Below are 14,374 nucleotides of genomic sequence, written 5' to 3'. Positions count from 1 at the left end.
TCAAACGTTTTGGGTAGCCTTCCACAAGCTTCTCACAATTTGTTGTTATAATTTTGGCCCATTCCTCCAGACAGAACTGGTGTAACTGAGTCAGGTTTGTAGGCCTGCTTTCTCGCACACGCTTTTTCAGTTCTGCCCACAAATGTTCTATTAGATTGAGGTCAGGGCTTTGTGATGGCCACTCCAATACCTTGACTTTATTGTCCTTAAGCCATTTTGCCACAACTTTGGAGGTATGCTTGGGGTCTTTGTCCATTTAGAAGACACATTTGCGACCGAGCTTTAACTTCCTGGCTGATGTCTTGAGATTTTGCTTCAGTATAGCCACATAATTTTCTTTCCTCATGATGCCATCTATTTTGTGAAGTGCACCAGTCCCTCCTGCAGCAAAGCACCCCACAACATGATGCTGCCACCCCCATGCTTCACGGTTGGGATGGTGTTCTTCGGCTTGCAAGCCTCACCCTTTTTCCTCCAAACATAACAATGGTCATTATGGCCAAACAGTTCAATTTTTGTTTCATTAGACCAGAGGACATTTCTCCAAAAAATAAGATCTTTGTCCATATGTGCACTTGCAAACTGTAGTCTGGCTTTTTTATGGCCGTTTTGGAGCATTGGCTTCTTTCTTGCTGAGCAGCCTTTCAGGTTATGTCGACATAAGACTTGTTTTACTGTGGATATAGATACTTGTCTACCTGTTTCCTCCAGCATCTTCACAAGGTCCTTTGCAGTTGTTCTGGGATTGATTTGCACATTTTGCACCAAACTACGTTCATCTCTAGGAGACAGAATGCGTCCATTGAAAAAACCTCATCGTGAGCATCACGCGTGCTCTTGGTGTGTGTATGTGTTTAGTAGATGACAGAGCGGAGCGCTCTGAAGCGTGCAGCAATCACAGACAATATATTTATTTTAATGAAATCATAGCATTTTGGGTTTTAATTATTACACTGGGGCATGTAGCAAACTGTTTACTTGGAGGTGAGGAACTAACGGCAAAAACACTGAAACGGCAAAATGAAAGCTTGATTTAAGTGGATGCGTGAAATAGGAAAAAAGATTGTTTAATGCAATTAATTAATAATAATAATAATAATAATAATAATAATAATGTATTAAAGCAATATCTCACTACTTTTATGTTCTGTTGTGCAGCAGTTCATTTGACAAAAATATATCCAGTGTTGTTTCGTATTGTGCTGAGGATTTTCTAGAAAAGCGAGTATTGATGCTGACTACCACCCCTGGAGTCGCGAGTTCAAATCTAGGGCGTGCTGAGTGACACCAGCCAGGTCTCCTAAGTAACCAAATTGGCCCGGTTGCTAGGGAGGGTAGAGTCACATGGGATAAACTCCTTGTGGTCACTAATAATGTGGTTCTCGCTCTCGGTGGGGTGCGTGGTGAGTTGTGCGTGGATGAAATAAAAAAGAAAAATTCTCCCCAATTTTGAATGCCCAATTCCCAATGCGCTCTAAGTCCTCGTGGTGGCGTAGTGACTCGCCTCAATCCGGGTGGCAGAGGACGAATCTCAGTTGCCTCCACGTCTGAGACCGTCAAACTGCACATCTTGTCACGTGGCTTGTTGAGTGCATTACCGCGGAGAATAGCGTGAAGCCTCCACACGCACTACGTCTCCGCGATAACGCACTCAAGCCACGTGATAAGATGCGCGGATTGACGGTCTCAGATGTGGAGGCAACTGAGATTTGTATAGCGCATTGGGAATTGGGCATTCCAAATTGGGGGGAGAATTTTTTTTATTTCATAAGACACCATTTTGATGATGACATTTAATTAAACTCTCAAATATGAGATTTTGAAAAAATAACCCTCCCAATAACTAAAATTTTAATTGGCCTCTCATGTGTTTTTGCTTAAATATTACAACCGGGTGGCACATAACATGTCCTGGAAAATTGTGCCTTGAAAAGAGTGGGAACCCTGATGCAATAAATGCTGTTTTGAACGTGGAGACACCTGTTTAATAATACTGTTTTGACTCCTTAAATGTCTTTTCCCTCAGCATCTCCCATGGTTCAAGTTGACGAGAAAGGGGAAAAAGTACGGCCAAATCACAAGCGTTGCATCATCATTTTGCGAGAAGTCCCAGAAACAACACCTGTTGAGGTAAAATGTTTTATCAGCATGTAGAAGCTTAAAGGAATAGTTCACCCAAAAATGAAAGTTCTCTCATCATTTACTCACCCTCATGGCATCCCAGATGTGTATGACTTTAGAAGAATATCTCAGCTCTGTAGGTCCATACAACGCAAATGAAATGGTAACTAAAATTTTAAACTCCAAAAGCACAAAGGCAGCATAAAAGTAATCCACACAAATCCAGTGGTTTAATCCATGTCTTCAGAAGTGATGTGATAGGTGTGGGTGAGAAACAGATCAATATTTAAGTCTTATTAAAGTGGTGGTGGCGTAGTGGACTAAAGCACTGAACTGGTAAGCAGAAGGTTGTTGGTTCGATCCCCACAGCCACCACCATTGTGTCCTTGAGCAAGACACTTAACTCCAGGTTGTTCCAGGGGGATTGTCCCTGTAAAAATGGCACTGTAAGTCGCTTTGGATAAAAGCGTCTGCCAAATGCATAAATGTAATGTAAATCTCAACTTTCACTTTTACTTTCGCGTTCTTGTGTTTTTGGCGATTCACATTCTTTGTGCATATTGCCACCCACTGCGCAGGGAGGAAAATTTATTGTAAAAAGGACTGAAATATTGATCCGTTTCTCATCCACACCTATCATATTGCTTCTGAAGATATAGATTTTACCACTGGAGATTTATGGATTATTTATGCTGCCTTTATGTGATTTAAAAGCTTAAAAATTTTGGTCACCATTCACTTGCATTGTATGGACATACAGACCTAAAATTATCTTCTAAAAATCTTTGTGTTCTGAAGAAAGAAAGTCATACACATCTGGGATGACATGAGGGTGAGTAAATGATGAGAGAATTTTCATTTTTGGGTCAACTTTTCCTTTAAGATAGTTTATATTAGATTTTGTTGGACACTTATTTGTTATGTTTTTTTTCTCACCAGGAAGTGGAAGACTTGTTCAAGAATGACAACTGTCCCAAGGTTATAAGCGTGGAGTTTGCGCACAACAACAACTGGTACATAACATTCCAATCAGATACAGATGCTCAACAGGTAGGAATTTATGTTTTTATGTTAGTTTCTTTTCAGGCAGAACAAAATGCTTTTCTGGCTAAATGAAATTAATGAATTGGGTTTTTGTCACCTCCACCCATGCAGGCGTACAAATATTTAAGGGAAGAAGTGAAGACATTTCAGGGAAAACCAATTATGGTACATTCATTTGTTTATTTATAAAAGTGTTGTATTTTTAGTTCTACATTAATATTTCTGTTTACGCATCAGATAGGTTTTCTTGCTTCTGCAGTAATCCTGTGCTTTTCCTTTCTTTAGGCCAGAATAAAAGCCATCAACACATTCTTTGCTAAGAATGGTTACCGCAGCCTGGACTGCAGCTTGTACCCTCAGCAGTCTCACACTCAGTCTCAGTACAACTCCCCTCTCTTCATGCATCCTGTTTACAGCCCCCAGCAGCAGTACCCACTTTATGGCATTGTACCTCCTACCTGGACTCCATCTCCTACTCCATACTTTGAGACTCCTCTGGTTAGGCCTTGTTTTAACAAAGCTGATGATTACAAAAATTTGATAGAGTGAATGGGCAATAATATTTATATTTATTATTAGAGGGACTTACAATTTAGGCAAATAGAATTTCAAAGTGGATTTGGCATGAACCTTGGGGTCCTTATTGTTTACTTAAATTGAAAAGACGTTATGTTTGCTTACAGGCACCTTTTCCAAACAGTGGTTTCATCAATGGGTTTAGCTCACCTGGACACTACAAAACTGGCTCAAATTCTCTCAACCTTAGCCGTCCTTTTAGCAGGAACCGGTAGGTTGAGTTGGGGTCTTTAATTCAAGTACCTGATATGCCTTATTCTCTCATTCATAAATAAACTGTATAGCTCTAACCTTACTATTGTAAAGAATGTCTAATACCTGCATTTCCATTTTTATATTTGATTTGCAGAAAGTTCTTTTCTGAACTGTAAGGGGCCATTCAGACTAAACGTTTTTTGCGCTAAAAATAGCTAGATGCATCACAAGAAATAGAACAGAATGCAGGTGTCTCGGGACATATCTTGAGACATGTTGTTTTAAAAGTTATTTTTAACAAGATTCAGCATCTAAAAAATATTGCGCTCCTGTGTGACACTGACCGTTGCACTGTGTCTTGCTGTTTATTCAAAGATGTCTATTTAGTGGATGTTTACATAGAAAAACTATTAAAAAACAGCATAGACAGATGCAAATACATGCTTGGTGTGAACAACCCTTAAGAATATAGGTAGTCACATGGAAAATTACTTGGCTGTTTTTTTGTTTTTTGTTTTTTGTTTTTTTTACTCTTCCCACAGTGTTCCACTCTATTCAAGAAAGAATGTAATAAGTGCCTTCAGGTACAACTTTAAAAACTTCAAATATCATGTTAACTTGATCATCAATCCATTCTTACTGTTTTTCTTAGACAGCTTAAATATCAGCTTTTGACATTCAGCTACCCAACATTGAAAATTCTGGTTGACTTACAAAATGATCGGGGGAGGTTTTTAGGAAAATGATATACTACTGTGGTGACCCACAACATGATTATTCATAATCCAAACCACCCTTTAATTCCACTACCTGCATGTTATGCAACTACTGTCAGAAATAGGGCTGCCCTTTTCCTTCAGTATTATTAGATGATCTGATGGTGTTATGGAAGATTTAGTGCTTCACTGTATTTTACTCATATCCACTTGATTAAATTTCATCATAACTAAGATTATTGTGTTCGAGCAACGTACTTGATATCTTTGGGATAAATGTGGCCCTCAAATCATTAGACTAACAGCTTTTATGTTGAATGATCTCCTTGAGCAGTGTTCAAACATTCCAGTCCATGTTTTATTTCATTTAAAGGTGATGTGTGAATTTTTTTCTGATTTTAAAATATTTTATCCTATCCCAACTTAAAATGCAGAGGCAACTATATAGGTCATTTGTAAGTTTATTCCCTAAAAGTCTAGCACTGTGGCTCTGTGGGACTATCAAAACATTGTTTGTTTGAGCATCCTGACAAAGCAACATTGACTCAATCACTGGTGTGAGTTTGTGACCAATGGCATATGGAGGAAGTGTTAGGGGAAACTGTTCGAAAACGGTTATTCTTTTTGTATTTCCGCTAGTGGCGCAAAAATTACACACTTTACCTTTAAATATTTTAAGTCTGTCTGTGAAGTAAAAAAAAAAGAATTGTGATGTTAGCTCACTGCCAGGAGAAGGTACTGATTTTAAAGCCAGAAATTGCCTGTTTGTCTGTCCATTTATGTTGTTAAACCATTGCATGCTGCCCATTACTTGAAAGATCATCAGTTACATTCTGTATTATCTGCAAAAAAAAACTTCATATGGACACAATACACTGTTACAAATGGTTAATGCAGGAAAGCAAATCTCATCCAGATTTATTTTCTGCTTTTTGAGTAGGAACCACGTGAAGCCTCAGACAAGGGCTAATGATGGACTGTCTTCCACTGTGTCCCCGGTGACTGTTGTGGATGGGCTGTCTGGCCTGCATAGTCCCCAGCCTCCCACAAGCAGCGGCTCGCTGCTGTCATCCACTGAGCTCAACTCGTCTTTTCCACACCTAGCTTCCAATGAGCCAACTGATGATAGTAACATGGCGGGACGTGGAAGGTTTGTCAGGCTATTATTTCATATTCAGTGCTGCATTTTGTCACGAGTAAAGTCATATTGGTGTCTGTGCTCTTTAAAGAACCAGTCTATTGATGGTTTTCTTAAGAACTTGCGAAATAAAACTCTCTTGTGGAACTTCTTAAAGGAATAGTTTGCCCATAAATGTAAATTCTCTCATCATTTACTCACTCTTATGCCATCCCAGATATGTATGACTTTCTTTGTTCTGCAGAACACAAATTAAGATTTTTAGAGAATATTTCAGCTCTTTTGCTCCATACAATGCAAGTGAATGGGTGCCAACATTTTTATCTCCATAAATCACAAGTCAGCATAAAATGAATCCAAAAGACTCCAGTGGTTATATCAATGTCTTCAAATTTTACATTTATATTTATGCATTTGGCAGATGCTTTTATCCAAAGCGACTTACAGTGCCCTTATTACAGGGACAATCCACCCTGGAGCAACCTGGAGTTAAGTGCCTTGCTCAAGGACACAATGGTGGTGGCTGTGGGAATTGAACTAACAACCTTTTGCTTACCAGTTCAGTGCTTTAGTCCACAACACCACCACCACACACGTCTTCAGAAGTGATATGATAGGTGTGGGTGAGAAACAGATCAATATTAAAGTCCTTTTTTACTATAAATTCTCCTCCCTGCTCAGTCAATCTCCACTTTAATTTTCACATTCTTCATGCATACTGGGCAGGGAGAAGAATTTCTAGCAAAAAAGGACTTAAATATTTATCTGTTTCTCATCCACACCTGTCATATTGCTTCAGAAGCAAGGCTTAAAACACTGGAGTCGTGTGGATTACTTTTATGCTGCCTTTATGTACTGGGCACCCATGCACTTGCATTGTATGGACCTACAGAGCTGATATATTCTTCTAAATATCTTAATTTGTGTTCTGCAGAAGAAAGGAAGTTGTATACATCTGGGATGGCATGAGGGTGAGAAAATTATGAGAGAATTTTAATTTTTGGGGCGAACTAACCCTTTAAGTTTCTACTGTGGCATCAACCTGTAAACGCGTTTTCTATATGGAACTTTTCATTTTAAGAGTTCTGTTAAAATATAACGTTGTTCCTTGTGGATATGTGTAACCACAGAATTTTGTTTTTCAGGAGTCATGCTTAGTCTCTCTTTTCAACTTTCCTTTCCTGATCCCACATGACCTACAAACCCAAAATCCTTTAGTTCAGCCTCATAACATGGTGCGATTATGAAAAAGATAGCTCTGAAAGATTCAGCAGTGTTTCATGATGTTAACTTAAAATCATTCAGATGGCACATTTTTTGAACTTATTCTCAGAATAATGTATCTTTTTGTTTCAGGAGAACAACATACAGAGGCACTCGAAGGCGACGAGAGGATGATCGCACAACAGTAATACATTTAGACATTTTGTATTACTGTTTACAGTTAAAGGCATTTTCTGTTTATGCCTTCTTAATTGTTTTTGTTCTTTGTTTCCTCAGAGACCTGTTCCTCTGTCTCAAGTGAAGATATCGCCCCCCAAGTTTGACCTGGCTGCCTCCAACTTCCCCCCGCTGCCTGGCTGCTCTGTCAGTCCGCAAGGGGAGCCTGTGTTGGAGAATCGTCTCTCTGATGTCGTACGGGGCCTGAATAAGGACAGGGTTAGTTTAGGGTTTGACAGCTTTTTTTTTCACACCACACAGCCACTGTTTACACCTGGTATTAAGCTCCATCTCGGGTGATCTGATCACAAGTGGCCAGGCGAAACGCATTGTTTACACCTGGTGGAATCGTGGTAATGTGTCTCCTGTGACCACTTGTATTTGTATTTAGAAGGGGGGTCTCTTAGCATGTTACTGCATGCCAATAAAGTGCAAAAAAGTTAAGAAAATTAAACAAACAAATAATAATGTTTGAGCAGAATTTCTCAGTTCTTTTAGTGGATTACTTGTATTAACTGAACTTTGTGCATGATTCATGTGATTTGTGTGACTGATGTTCCATAAAGTTTTATTCAAGTATATGTTTGTTTCTTCTTTTTTGATCAGATTTAATTTTTTTTTTAAGTTTAAAGCTCCTGCTTTAGTAGACAGCTGATTAGGCAGTCCTTTGCTGCTGTCCAAGACAGGATTAGTTTTTACACTGGAAATGCAATCTGGTCACATGCAACCTCCAACCATTTTTCAACAACCTCCAAGTGTGCTTTCAGTGATCTGATTACAAAACATTTTGGACCCCATTTTCACCTGTACATCACATTGACCACTTGGGATCAGCTCACCTGAGAGTTGTATTAATAATGTGTAAATGTGGCCACAGTGGCCACATTGTTTGGTTTTGTTTGTTCATAGATGCTTCTTTCATTTTCCTTTAGCAGCAGGATTCAAACAAAGAGTCCACCTTGAGTCCTGCAGGCCCAGCCTCTGAGGAGACTATATCCAGGCCCAGCCAGACTGCAGTCAAGGGGACTGCACACATCCCTGATCCTGTCAACTCCAGGTAAGCTTTTATTGCAAGATGCATGTAGATCTCTGGTCCTCTTCTGTGTGTCGGGATTCCCAGTCATGGAAAACATTGAAATATAAGGATTTTTTTTACTTCATGGACATTTATGAAATCTTTATTGTCATGGAAATGCCTATAGGGATTATAATTTTAGGAATAATTTTTTTAGTAAACTTTTTTTTCAAACAGCTGTCCGTATACATCCTCTGTCTTCCATTGGTTGATCAAAAAGATATAGTCACGCCTCTAACTCACACCATTGGTTGAGTCAATGTTGCTGCGTTGGGCTGGACAGGCAGCTCAGACAAACAGTTCAAGGAAATCAACCTACGAATGGGGGCAGTGGTGGCTCAGCAGTCTGGGGGCAGTGGTGGCTCAGCGGTTAAGGCTCTGGGTTACTGATCAGAAGGTTGGGGGTTCAAGCCCCAGCACTACCAAGATGCCACTGTTGGGCCCTTGAGCAAGGCCCTTGACCCTATCTGCTCCAGGGGCGCCGTATCATGGCTGACCCCTGCACTCTGACCCCAGCTTAGCTGGGATATGTGAAAAAAAAAATTTCACTGTATATTTGCAAATGTATAATGTGTGATAATTAATTTACCTGCTCAAGCTTTTAGCTTGGCTCTAAAATATTTAATCAGCTGGATATTGCTCTTGTGTACAGTAAAACTCAAGCCAGCGTATTTTTGAGATTGTGAGTAAATTGTTCTTTTTGTGTCAGTTTTTTCATTGAATTGGTCAAAGAGGTTTTCAGTGTGGTCTGAATGCTTCATTAGCAAATTTGTCTGAATCAAAATGTCAAGTCAACATTTATTTATAGAGCACATTTCAAAACAACAGAAGTTGACCCAAAGGGCTTTACAGATCAAACAAACAAAATGACAGTGATGTAAAAACAGATTGTTTTAAAGTTAAATATAAAACATAATAAAATAAAAACATTTTAATAAAACAACATGTATTTATCCATTTCAAACTATTCAATGATCTATTCAAAAGCTGCAGAATAAAAATATGTTTTTAAAGAAGATTTAAAAATGGCTAACGATGAAGCTGACCCCACATGGAAAGGGAGTAATCACAAATGACTAGAAAGGTCATGGAAATTCATTGGTCAAAAAGTGATAAAACCCTCATATGTTCAAAAGCCACAGGCATGCTGTGAGTGGAATTGGCAGCTTGCTTCATCAGTGCCTGTGTTTTGATAGTTTGATAGTATTTTGGTGACATCTCTTTTTCCCATGTTTTGTAGCTCAAACCACCTGGAGAAGAAACTGGAGAATGTGGAGACTCTGGTTTATAAAGAGACGTCTGTGACCGCTGCCCCTGTCGCAGCCGTGCCACCCACCCCCTCCACAACAACACCTGGCCCAAAGCCTCAACCGAGCTCAGCCACTCCTGCAGCCCCCCAGTGTAACTCTGCCCCCTCCAGCACCCTGGCACTGGTGAGTTATAGATTCACACACACTGACAATTATATTTAGACTGGCTAAGAAATCAGCGGTGAGTCTTTGGTCCTCCTTATTAACTCTAGACCAGTGGTTCCCAGACTTTATAAAAGGGTGCCGCAGTGTGCAAAATAAGTGTTTTTTCCCCCCACAGCACCCCAACCGCTGAAATAAATAAATATGCTCCTTTATTTAAAAAGTTTAATATTGATTTAAATATTAACAAATTAAATTAATGTAGTCATCAAGTGTTTTTCCTAAACATTGCTTCAAGTTTTTAAAGTAATTATTCAAGAGCTAGTAATAAAATAGGGAACAGAGTCAACAGTGCTTTGTTTTTTGAGGAACAGCAGCAATTAGCAATTAAACATTGTGATATAAAAACATTAAAAAAAAAATAATTCAATGAAAAACAGAAATACTTAAATTTACTGTGTGGTTATTAGATATACATTAATAAAGATTCAGTACAGTCAGAGTTTGACTGAAAAGCAGACCTGTTATCAGGGTTCGTACAAGGTGCTTGAAGTACTTGAATTTGGCTTTTTCAAATTTAAGTCCTGGAAAACCCTTGAAAATAGCCATTTTTATCAAGAGGTGCTTAAGTTCTTGAATTATGAAAAATCTTAAAATACGTTGCTTAAATCATTTAATAAATTAAATATATTTATTTCTTTTTGGGAAAACACAACGACAGACAACTAGACCACTGCTGAAGCAGGCAGCACATAGACGGCTGTCACGTGGCACCTGTTACTTTTGGCAGCGTAGTTCAGAACGGGCCAATCACAATCAAGTGTTACTGGAGGAATTAAAAAATATATTTTATAGATGCTGCTGTGGCGGATTTAACAAGTATGAATTCTTGCAATTATCAGTTTTAATTAAATTTCTCTCCAGAGTGAAAAAATTATATGAGATGTAAAACAGAGGTTTTCAATTGGTGAGGTGCGCCTCCCCTGGGGGGCGCCAGAGAGCCCCAGGGGAGGCGCACTGCGGGGGAAAAAAAACATAACGGTTCACGTCTGTACACATCTGTCCTGCTAGCTTGTGTGTTAAAGTGCGTGTTATGCATATGCGTGTTGCAAAATGGATGCTTTGTAGTGTCTACAATAAAAAAGTCTACAGGAAAGGAGGCAGATTCCCTTCACCTCCACTTACTTATGTGAGTGCGGATTTTCCGCTTTGACCCTGCTTAAAAGCAAATACCGATCAAGGCTGCAGGTGGAGGACACTTTACGTTTATTCCTTTCTACTGTGCAGCCCCGCATCGATCACCTGTGTACATTAAATGTCAGACTCATTGTTCCCGCTGATGTAGGGGCGATGAAAATGAAGAGGCAAAATCGACAATCAGATTTATTTCTTTTCTTTTTTTCTTTTTCATTTTTGCTTAACATAGGCCTATATTGAAGTGATTTTTACGCATTTGATACTGTGACACAACAGCACTGTCCATCTTGCTGATGTTTGATGTCTGATGTTGATGTTTTCAGAGTTGAATTGGCTTAATTACCCTAAAATCTCCAAAATAGCTCTTATTCAATTGAGATAACGTTAGTAGCCTGTGACTGTTAATGATCATGTTTCCAGTTTAGTTATTTGACCGTCGAGGGTTATCTGTTCAGTGATCAGAAAACAGAGCTGTCCATCGTGCTGATTTCGTTCTATGTCTGATTTTGTTGGCTCTTTGGTTATAGGGTTGTTGAGAATACTTCGTTTAGTTTTTTGACTGTGGATGATTCTGTTCAGAAGGCTAATTTGAACAGTTTCCCAATTGCTTGAATGTGGTAAAAATGTGTTGCAAAGTATGTGTTCACAATATGTTTTAAAAAGAAAGACATACGTGTCTGAAATGTTTTGAAAAAATATAACCTATTTCAAAATGAAACTGAATTTAAAATGGAATATTGATAGCTTAATAAAAAAGTTTATCTTAAAAAAAATAATGTATATTGATGAACATAGCCTAAAAGCAATACAAATAATAGTATTACTAATACTATTAATAGTAATAGCCTAGTAGTACCAATAATAATAGCCTAATTAGTGGTTGTGGAGGTGTTGGGGGTGGGGAGGCATGGCTGTCTTCAAGTTCTCTGGGGGGAGGCTCACTTTCACCCAATTTGAAAACCCCTGATGTAAAAAGTTTTGAGTGATTTGAATGCAGATCAGTGGATTTAGTTTTGTGAGCCGTCTAGCGCCCCCTTCTGTAAAGAAAGCTTTGTGTCTCACAAAATAGGTTATGTCTGACAACATTTGGGTCAATATCAAAATATGTTGACAAAATGTCCCTTGCCTTTTTTTTAAGTCATGAAAAAGCTTTAAAATAGCGTATTTTGTAACCTAACCTTCAATATTATGAAATGGCTTGACTCTGTTTTGCTAATTTTTTAGAAAATATTTTTGAAATTGTTAATTGCCTGAAAAAAATATTTGTTCCCTTCATCTGGTACAACACTTCTATGACATGTAAAGTTATTTGCGTATATATTTTGTATTATTTTTAATAAAAGCATTAGTGCAAAGCCGAACAAGTGTACAAAATAGCAAAACAAAATTACTATTAATAATTTAAAAAGAAAGTTTGTCCCTTGATTTCATGTTATTGCTGTTATGAATGTTAAAACCTTTTATTTTTTTATGTTTTAACATTTTTGTAAATACAAAAAGTTGTAGAAAAACATTTTTAAGGTTTAAGTTCAGAGGCTGCTTAAATATGCATATAGTGATTTTTCCCAGCATGTTAAAAAGTTATTCACATTTTTACTAATATTTTCACACACAGATATTTGGTGTTGAACACCATTGAACCCTCAAAATGTGTTGTAACCCATTTAACCCTCGTTAGTGTTAACTTAGTGTTAACTTGCTCCGTTCGTGAAACGAAATTAATGTCAACATGTTACAAAATGTTTACCCTCTGTGTTTATAGGCAAAAACTGAACTAAATGAAAAATTTCAATATTTTGTAAGTTGGAAAGTCAAAATTTTTTGAGAATGACCCATTTGCAATTTGGGTCAGTTCCTCACATAAATCTGTTGTGTGACTTTAGAAAACATGAAACAGCACATGAGTCATATGGACTACTGTATACGGACCCAGTTATTCACTTTTGTTGGAAAGAGAAGTGCGTTTTAAGGGAGCACACTACAATTGCACATCAGTTTCGTCATGAATGAACCAAGAATTGTTACTGTGAGAATATGTAGATGCTCATTGTTGTAATAAGTGGTGTTTTATAAAAATAAATTAACTGAATGGTTAAAATATTTGTTTTAAATTAAAAACAATTTGTTTTAATGACATCTCAAACATAGTCCTTGAAAACAAATAAAAATGTGCTTGAAAAGTCCTTGAATTTAACTTTGAAGCATCTGTACGAACCCTGTGTTATTGAAGTTTATTGGGCTTAAAGCTTCTGAAGTTGTCCAGTCAAGGACGGTAAGAGCTTTTCTCTTTTTCTTGTCAACATTGTTGTTTGATGAAAAAAAACTTCTCCCAATTTGGAATGCCCAATTCCCAATGTGCTTTTTAAGTCCTCGTGGTCGCGTAGTGATTCGCCTCAATCCGGGTGGTGGAGAACGAATCCCAGTTGCCTCCGCGTCTGAGACTGTCAACCAGCGCATCTTATCACGTGGCTTGTTGAGCACGTTGCCACGGAGACATAGCGCGTGTGGAAGTTTCACGCCATCCACCGCGGCAACCATGCACAACTCCCCACGCGCCCCACTGAGAACGAACCACATTATAGCGACCACAAGGAGGTTGCCCCATGTGACTCTACCCTCCCTATTCAAACTAGCGAACTCCAGGGGTGGTAGCCAGCATCTTTACCACTGAACTACCCAGGCTCCCCGTTGTTTGATTAATATTAACGATAGGCTTATAACAGCTGCAGCATGTCTATTAGGCTGCATTTACACATTGCACAGATCGGATATTTTGATATAAGATTTTGGTCATGTCTACATCACGTAATACATTAATGGCTTACATTAATATCGCCGTAAAGATGGCACAGATTTTTGTCCCATCTGTTAACACTCCCTTAATACATTAACGTCATTGTTTACATTCATATTGCGTCAAGAAGCACGTTTAAATGTTCATGCGTGCAGCTGCATTCACCACAAGAAACAAGCGCACAAGAGCGCACGGGCACATATGCACGTGAGCGTTTAAAAGGCTTCCGGCTGCAGACAAACAGTGCGTGGTTACGGAACTGAGTCAGTACTCGGAACTGCCGGCACTTTTAACTGGTGGCTATTAAAATATTAAATTGAGCAGAAATCTCGCAGCACCCTTAGCCAGTTCTGGCAGCACCCAGTTTGGGTAACCACTGCACTATACTTCATCAGAGTGTGGCAGTGTTGTTCCAGCCTTTTTAATTTTCTTTCTTCTGTGGAACACAAAAGGAGATGTTGGGCAGAATGTTAGCCTCAGTCAACATAAACTTTCACTGTATAAAAAAAAAAATGCAATGAAAGTGACCGTCCCTTAGATTCAGTGTAACATCTTTTTTGTGTCCATGGAAGAAAGTCATACAAATTTGGAACTGGTCCTATGACATGAGGGTGTGTAAATGACGACATAGTTCACCCAAAATTGAAACTTATGCTTTCAAATGTT

At 38.5% G+C, this 14,374-nt stretch overlaps 1 protein-coding gene across 7 annotated transcripts in view; it reads left to right on the top strand.

Annotated features, from left to right (window-relative positions):
- LOC127418713 (la-related protein 4-like) overlaps nucleotides 1–14,374 on the top strand; it is a 44,371-nt gene that overhangs the window by 11,227 nt on the left and 18,770 nt on the right. For 5 of the 7 annotated variants that reach the window (XM_051659427.1, XM_051659422.1, XM_051659420.1 and 2 more), the window contains exons 6-16: nucleotides 2,027–2,130; nucleotides 3,061–3,171; nucleotides 3,277–3,330; nucleotides 3,451–3,663; nucleotides 3,849–3,952; nucleotides 4,479–4,520; nucleotides 5,593–5,802; nucleotides 7,147–7,198; nucleotides 7,291–7,449; nucleotides 8,163–8,287; nucleotides 9,546–9,738. In XM_051659427.1, coding sequence (XP_051515387.1) covers nucleotides 2,027–2,130; nucleotides 3,061–3,171; nucleotides 3,277–3,330; nucleotides 3,451–3,663; nucleotides 3,849–3,952; nucleotides 4,479–4,520; nucleotides 5,593–5,802; nucleotides 7,147–7,198; nucleotides 7,291–7,449; nucleotides 8,163–8,287; nucleotides 9,546–9,738 — 1,367 coding nt within the window. The remainder of the gene's footprint in view (nucleotides 1–2,026; nucleotides 2,131–3,060; nucleotides 3,172–3,276; nucleotides 3,331–3,450; nucleotides 3,664–3,848; nucleotides 3,953–4,478; nucleotides 4,521–5,592; nucleotides 5,803–7,146; nucleotides 7,199–7,290; nucleotides 7,450–8,162; nucleotides 8,288–9,545; nucleotides 9,739–14,374) is intronic. The other 2 variants (XM_051659421.1, XM_051659423.1) reach the window with 2 other exon arrangements.

This window comes from Myxocyprinus asiaticus, chromosome 28 (assembly GCF_019703515.2).
Source record: "Myxocyprinus asiaticus isolate MX2 ecotype Aquarium Trade chromosome 28, UBuf_Myxa_2, whole genome shotgun sequence".
NCBI classification, from domain to species: Eukaryota; Metazoa; Chordata; class Actinopteri; order Cypriniformes; family Catostomidae; genus Myxocyprinus; species Myxocyprinus asiaticus.
This window is presented reverse-complemented; position numbering and strand designations above follow the sequence as displayed.